The following is a 7122-nucleotide window of genomic DNA, read 5'->3' on the forward strand; positions in this document are numbered from 1 at the left end:
AGCTGCTCCACCGTCACCATCTTGGCAGTGTCTGACTCCGCCCATACCTCCCAGCTTATCCAAAAATGGACAAAGAGGAGGGTCATGTGTGGAGCTGAGACTTTGGTGCATGCTGGTATATGCCAAGCATACACTCACCCACCTGTCACTGAAAGAGGCCACGCCCTCACTTCTCCGTAACTTTAAGCCTTAATAAAATGTAAACAGGTGAGTCATGTTAACAGGTGTCATGAAGGAGGAAATTAGCTCTAGAGACCAAAACAGTTTTTTTACCAGGCTGTAAAAATTTTCATTTCTGCTGTAAAGTTGGACATTTTAACATGGGAGTCTATGGGGACCGACTCACTGTTGGAGCCAGACTCTAGTGGTCATTAGAGGAACTGCAGGTTTTAGTGTTGACTTCATGTTTCAGCCTCGGATGTTGATGCTTGGATCAGAGGCGTGACGTAACACAACGGCATGTCACCATCTGTCCCTTTCACACAGACACTGATCTGACTCTGTGAATACCTCTGCTTTACATTAAAGATAATTATTGACATAAAAACTGGAATAACCACTGAAGCCCAGGTTAAAAGGCTCTGACAACGTTCACCATCTGCACTTCATTTTCTGTATGTGGCATGCCTGTCTAACATGATAGGTGTTGGTGACTGTACCTTAGCTTTGGTGGCCAAACTGCGGAGGCTGAGCCGGGTGGAGGAGAGCATCTGAAGAGCTTCTGTTGGATTAGTCTTCTTCTTACTGCAGCTGAGGGTCACTGAGAGACAGAAAGAGAATCCAGTCACATCAATAAGCTAAGTCAGTCTCTCTCTCTCTCTCTCTCTCTCTCTCTCACACAGATTCTGATATGTCAGTATATTTATATACTGTATGTGATAAAATCAAATGATTTAATAATTTCAGCTTTGACCTCTGATCAGTTCATAAAACATGTGTAAAGAGTAGTTAAATCAGCTCCATCTTCAGCAGCTATAGCTCTTCATGATTCTTACACTTCAGTGTAGGAGCCACACTGACCTAGTAATATATCTAATACACAGCACCAACATGAGAGGGACTGCATTGTTTCTGTATAATGGATTAGAACTTAAACTATTGATTAACTGATTACTTGATCAAAAGAAAACTAATTTGCAACTAGTCTGATCTTAATTAACTCCAGCTTCTCAGTTTGGAAGTTTGGAATTATAAAGGGCATTTCCCACTATTTTCAGGAATCTTACTGACTAAATGATTGATTAATCATGACAATAACTTGTAGAGAAATTGATCGTAAAAACAATTGTTAGTTGCTGCTCCACGTTGGATATTTTCACTATTAATACTGCAGTATATTTGGCTGATAAATTGATAAAGTGTTTCCATAGGTGTGTTGCTACTCTCACTTTAGTAACAGATCTCCAAGAAGAGCTAGGAGAACCCCAACGATCCAACCTGCCGACCTTAAGATTTCTGAGATAAAAGATTAGTTCAGCAGAGAATCAGTAACTTGGCTATTGACTTTGGTGAAACTCCAGTAATCTGGTTTTTAAATTCCATATTTACCACCCATATTGGTTTGTCTGTTTGTCTGTCAGGAGGATTACACAAAAAGTACTGAACCCACTTGCACCAAACTTGGTGGAGGTGACGGGACATGGTCCAGGGTAATAAGGGGAACCAGGAATTCTTCATCTCTTTCCTTAACATTGTGAGATCGTACAGTTTTAATGTTCGCCAGTTTCTCAGGAAATAATGTTTGAATCTTGATGTAAAAGTCAGACACGTTTGTGGTGTTAGGATATGTGAGTTTGTACAGATAATAACTGATCCAGATAATAATCTACTCAATCCACATCACACAGAGTTGGACTTGTGTTTAATAATAGGCAACAGTGCACATGGCACGAGCAATATTTAGGAATGATTAAATCAGTATTTCATTCAACACGCAACTAATAAAATTACACAAGGACAACTGTGACACAACAATGAGACATAAAGTGTAGAGCTGCAAGCATGGGTGTTGGCAGGGGACCGATTAAAGTAGCCCTGCATTGCATGAGCTGTGTGGTGGCATTCAAAATGCACCACACATGCATTATCACGGTGTATATCAAGTGCAGACCAGACCATGAAAATTTCATGTAAATCAAATGATGATTGTCATCCAAGGTTTATTCCCTTTATCCAGTAGGCGGCACTATGGCCATGACTTCGTATTACCATGCAGTTGTCTTCAGTGTGGGACAATCATCAAACATGTGAAGTTTGGGGCATATTGGCAATGTATATAGTTACGACCACTTCCTGTTTAATGGTGAAACATCAAAATTTGCCTCACCGCCACAGCCATGCCAGTCAACAAAAGCTCACAATTTTCACAGTGAAGCATTGTGAGGTGGTTAAGCATTTTCTAAGTTTGGGGCAGATTGGACAATGTATGATAGAGTTACAACAGCTTCCTCTTGTGAAATCTGCCATAGACACGCTGTTCAAGGAACCTGAAAAAGCTTCGCCATTTACCATCCCAAAGGATTTAGGGTTGTTCTGACCAAACTTTGAGTTGATCTGATACAAACTATAGGAGGAGTTTGTTAAAGTACGACGGCATCGACAGTGCCAAAAAAACATATGTAGGATTGTTTATGATTGGTGGAGGTCTGAACTCTACTGAATATCATTTTAATTAAATAGTTAAATTAGTAAATTAATACTATAAAATTCCTGAAGAAATTTTGAACATGCCTGCTGCTTGGTGCCTATCCATCACACACATTTCAATCTCTACAGAGGACGTTACTTTGAGTTTCATTCATGTTGTAACTGACCTGAAGCACTACAGGTATCCCTCAAAAAGCTCTTTGAAACTGCAAGGACTTGCCAAAGTGACCTCACAAACCTAAATTTGTCCCCACAACCATAGCAAGACATGTATACACACGTTTACATGCCGTAACAGAAGTTGCTCTGCAATAAAGCCGCTGTCATTTATCCTGCTAGAACAGATCAACATGGACAACAGTAAAAAATACCCTGAGTTAATCAGTCTAATTAGCCAATCACAGTCAGTTGTGTGAAAGTTTGGTCAGCAACTTGTGCACTTGTGTGTGTCTGTCAATGTTTGTGTGAGTATTGTTGTGTGTGGCAGTAGAACTGTCAATGATAGAGCCTCCAAAAAGCTTGTGTCACAACGTTGAGACACTTATACATTTAATATCCGAAGGTGGAGATGGTTTCTATGTTTGTCAATGTATGTGTGTGTGTGTGGTAGAAACTGCCTAAGCTTAACCTTCAAAAAGCCCTTTGAAGTTGTCAGGAGCAATAATGAGTTTTAACTAAATTTGTCCTCACAATAATAGAAAGACATGTACACACAGGCAAAGAACTAGGACTGCCACTAACAACCATTTTTTGTAATGATTAATCTATCGACTATTTTATCGAATAGTTGAAAGAATTTTCCTCCAGAACATCTAAATGACATGCTGGCATGATCAATAATCCCAGATTCAGGCCTAAACATTTTCTCAAAAACGTATTCAGTGTAAATACATACGCAGCAGAAGACGACTTTATGACTTGATGAGAGTTTTTATGAGCTACAGGGATAAAAGATATTAAAAAAGCTCCATCTCCTAATGAACAGACAAAACTTACAGGAAAGTAATCCTTCACGTTTGTGACTGATCTCACTGTGCGCCATAAAAATGATAATCACATAATAACACTGGTTAAACAAGACTAGCGAGAGAGAGTAAAGGGATTTGAACTGTGATGTGCTCATCCTCCCAAAGTCAGACATTAACCAGCTGTAGGGATGGGTCTCATTAGGATTTTATCTTTATCTTATCCATATCCTTATTGATTCAGCTCGGACTATTACTGGTTAAAAAAAAAAGAAAAAAGAAATTCAGAACAGGATTTGAATTTATTGCTTGGATTTATTTCAGCCAGTCGCTCAGTTTACAACAATCTGCCAAGTTTTAAGATTCATGGTGAAGCAAGATAATCACTTACAGACAGCTTTCGTTGTAGCGTTTCTTCACAGTTCGTAATTAGCTTAACCACCACGATGTTGTTGTGTAAAAGACACTGGGAGTCGGCGGAGGAAACAGATGAAAATATCTCATTGCTGTTTCTTGAACAGGTGACTGGATAAAGTTCTTATTGGCCATTTACGTTTTATTATATATATTGCCTTCAATGCAATAGCATTGAAGGCACCTCAGCTTCCTGAGGAAAAAGAGCCGGCTCTGCCCCTTCAGGTAGATGGAATCTGTGTTCAGTGACCAGTCCAGTTTACTGTCCAGGTTCACACCTAAGTATTTATAAGTGTGCACCACCTCAATGTCCTTCCCTCAAATGTTGACTGGCTGAAGGGTGGGCCTAGACCTCCGACAGTCCATGACCATCTCCTTGGTCTTGGAGATGTTCAGAAGGAGGCAGTTATTGTTGCTCCATTCACTGAAGGCCATCGTCAGATCCCTGTACTCCTCTTCCTGCCCGCTCCTGATATGCGCCATAATAGCTGTGTCATCCGAGTATTTCTGGATGTGGCAGGACTCAGAGTTGTATTTAAAGTCAGTCCCCTGTGGAGCCCCAGTGCTGTTCATCACTGTCCCGGAGACACAGTTACCCAGGCTGACGTACTGTGGTCGTCTTGTAAGGTAATCCACAATCCAGGACGTGAAGCAGGGATCCACCCCCATCCCTTCCAGCTTGTCTTTGAGGATGGGGGGTTGGATGGTGTTAAATGCACTTGAAAAATCAAAGAACATAATCCTCATGTAACTACCTGGCTGATCCAAGTAAGAATGGGCCGGTGGAGCATGTAAAGGACGGCATCATCCACTCCAATATCTTCTTTGTAGGTGAACCGTAGGGAGTCTAGTGCATGTTCAACCTGTGGCATCAGAAGGTGGAGAAGCAGCTGCTCCAGGGTCTTCATGATGTGTGATGTGAGGGCCACTGGTCTGTAGTCATTATCTCAGCCGGTCCTCCTACTTTAGGTACCGGAACAAGACATGATGTTTTCCACAGGACCGGGACCCTCCCTGTTTGTAGACTTAAGTTAAAGATCCTCTGGAGAGGCTCAGCCAGCTGGGCTGCACAGTCCTTCAACAGCCTCGGACACACACTGTCCAGGCCTGTTGCCTTTCCAGGACGTAGCCTCTTGAGCTCCGCCCTCACCTCCTCCGCTGTAAAGAACAGGAGACTTGACCCCAGTGTGGAGGGAGGGAGGTGCAGCTGCAGTGTCAGGTTGTGGAGGAGATGCTGTAGGAGAAGCTGCAGCTGAAGCAGTGGGAGAGAGAACAGGTGAGGCTGTGTCACACCTGTTGTAGAACAGGTTGAACTCATTGGCCTTGTCCACATCACCTGATGTTGCCTGGCTGTTCTTCTCTTTATAGCCAGTGATGGTCCTCATCCCCTTCCACACCTCTCTGGTGTTGTTGTGCTGCAGTTTCCTCTCTACCTTCTTTTTGTAGTCCTCTTTCGCCTGCTTTAATCTCCTCTTCAGCTCATGTTGCAAACACCTTGGCTTCTCCCTGTCTCCATCCCTGAAGGCCTCCTTTTTCTGGTTGAGGAGGGTCTTGATGTTACTGGTGATCCAGGGTTTGTTGTTTGGAAAGCAGTGTACAGTTCTTGCTGGTATTACAGTGTCCATACAGAAGTTAATGTAGTCCGTGTTACATTCCACCATTCTATCAAGGTCAGGGTCCTTGCTTTTATCATTTTCCGCTGACTCCAACAGGACATTCCAATCTGTGCACTCAAAATAGTCCTTTAGAGACTCACTGGCCTCCGGGGTCCAGTTCCTGAATGAGCAGGTGGTTGCAGCTTGCCTCAGTACACAGGGCTTGTAGGAAGGCTGAAGAAAAACCAGATTATGATCTGATCTGGTGGTAGAACTGAAGCAGTGTAGGCCTCCTTGACATTTGCATACAACAGATCAAGTGTCTTATTTTCACTTATGGGACAGTCAACACACTGAGTGAAGCCAGTCAGGTGAGAGGTGAGAGTGACATGGTTAAAATCACCCGATATCGTAATGAATGCATCAGGGTGCTGGGTCTGTACTCTCGCAACAGTCTTGTGAATGACGTCACACGTGACTGCAGGCTCAGCTCGTGGCTGAATGTAAACAACGAATGGCGACAATGTGTGAGAACTCCCTCAGTATATAGTGCGGTCTAAGACCAACTGCCAGCAGCTCAATATCCCAACAGCAGATTTTCTCCTTCACTGTGATGTGACCGGGGTTGCACCATCTATTGTTCACAAGCAGAACCAGTCCTCCACCTTTATTCTTCCCACTTGCTCTGGCGTCTCTGTCCGCTCGTACTGCAGTGAAGCCGGGTAAATCTACACAACAGTTGGGAGTGTTGTTGTTTAACCAGGTCTCTGTGAAACACATGAGACTACACTCACGATATGCTCGCTGGTTCTTCACAAGTGCCTCCAGTTCATCACACTTGTTAGCCAGAGAGTTGACATTTCCCATGAGGATCGATGGTAGAAAAGGCTTATATCTCCGTCTCCTAGCCTTTATATGGGATGTTTAACTCCATATCTGGTAAACTTTAAAGCCAGGAGTTCTTCCGTTGTCTACATAATTTTCTCCATCGTCAGACAAAACGAGGACGTAGAATAAAAAACATCAATCGACAAAAAATATTCTAATATATACGAATATATTGCAAAAAACTAAGAGAGAGATTTTCATTTGAAAACAGCAAAATGGAAATTTCGTTCCAATTCCTATGGCCACAGCAGTCTATATGACAGCGGTCTATATGACAGCGGTCTATATGACCGCTTCGGCGGTCAGAGGCATAAATGCTCAGAAATGTTGTGTTTTTTATTGTAGAAAACATATTTCAGAAAATATCAAAACATATATTTAAGAAAAGTCATGGACTGAGAGACCTGTAGTTTTTATTTAAGTTATTTACATTTAAGATAAACACAAAGCTTGTGCTACAGAAAATGGACCCAGTGAATAGCTCCCTAAGCTTAACATGTCCTATGATAACTATTAATTTAGCTGTACAGACTAATGAGCAGTGATAACTAACATGTCTTTGGGGTCATCAGGTGGGAACCTCCTTTCACCAGTGTTTCGTCTAGTTGGTCCCA

General features: G+C 42.3%; 1 protein-coding gene across 1 annotated transcript in view; it reads right to left on the bottom strand.

The window, feature by feature from the left end:
• ttc27 (tetratricopeptide repeat domain 27) overlaps positions 1–7122 on the bottom strand; it is a 62708-nt gene that overhangs the window by 5358 nt on the left and 50228 nt on the right. The window contains exon 19 of the mRNA XM_023396659.2: positions 660–760. Coding sequence (XP_023252427.1) covers positions 660–760 — 101 coding nt within the window. The remainder of the gene's footprint in view (positions 1–659; positions 761–7122) is intronic.

This window comes from Seriola lalandi, unplaced genomic scaffold (assembly GCF_002814215.2).
Source record: "Seriola lalandi dorsalis isolate HSWRI2012SDOR001 ecotype SW California unplaced genomic scaffold, Sedor1 jcf7180002054980, whole genome shotgun sequence".
Taxonomy (NCBI): Eukaryota; Metazoa; Chordata; class Actinopteri; order Carangiformes; family Carangidae; genus Seriola; species Seriola lalandi.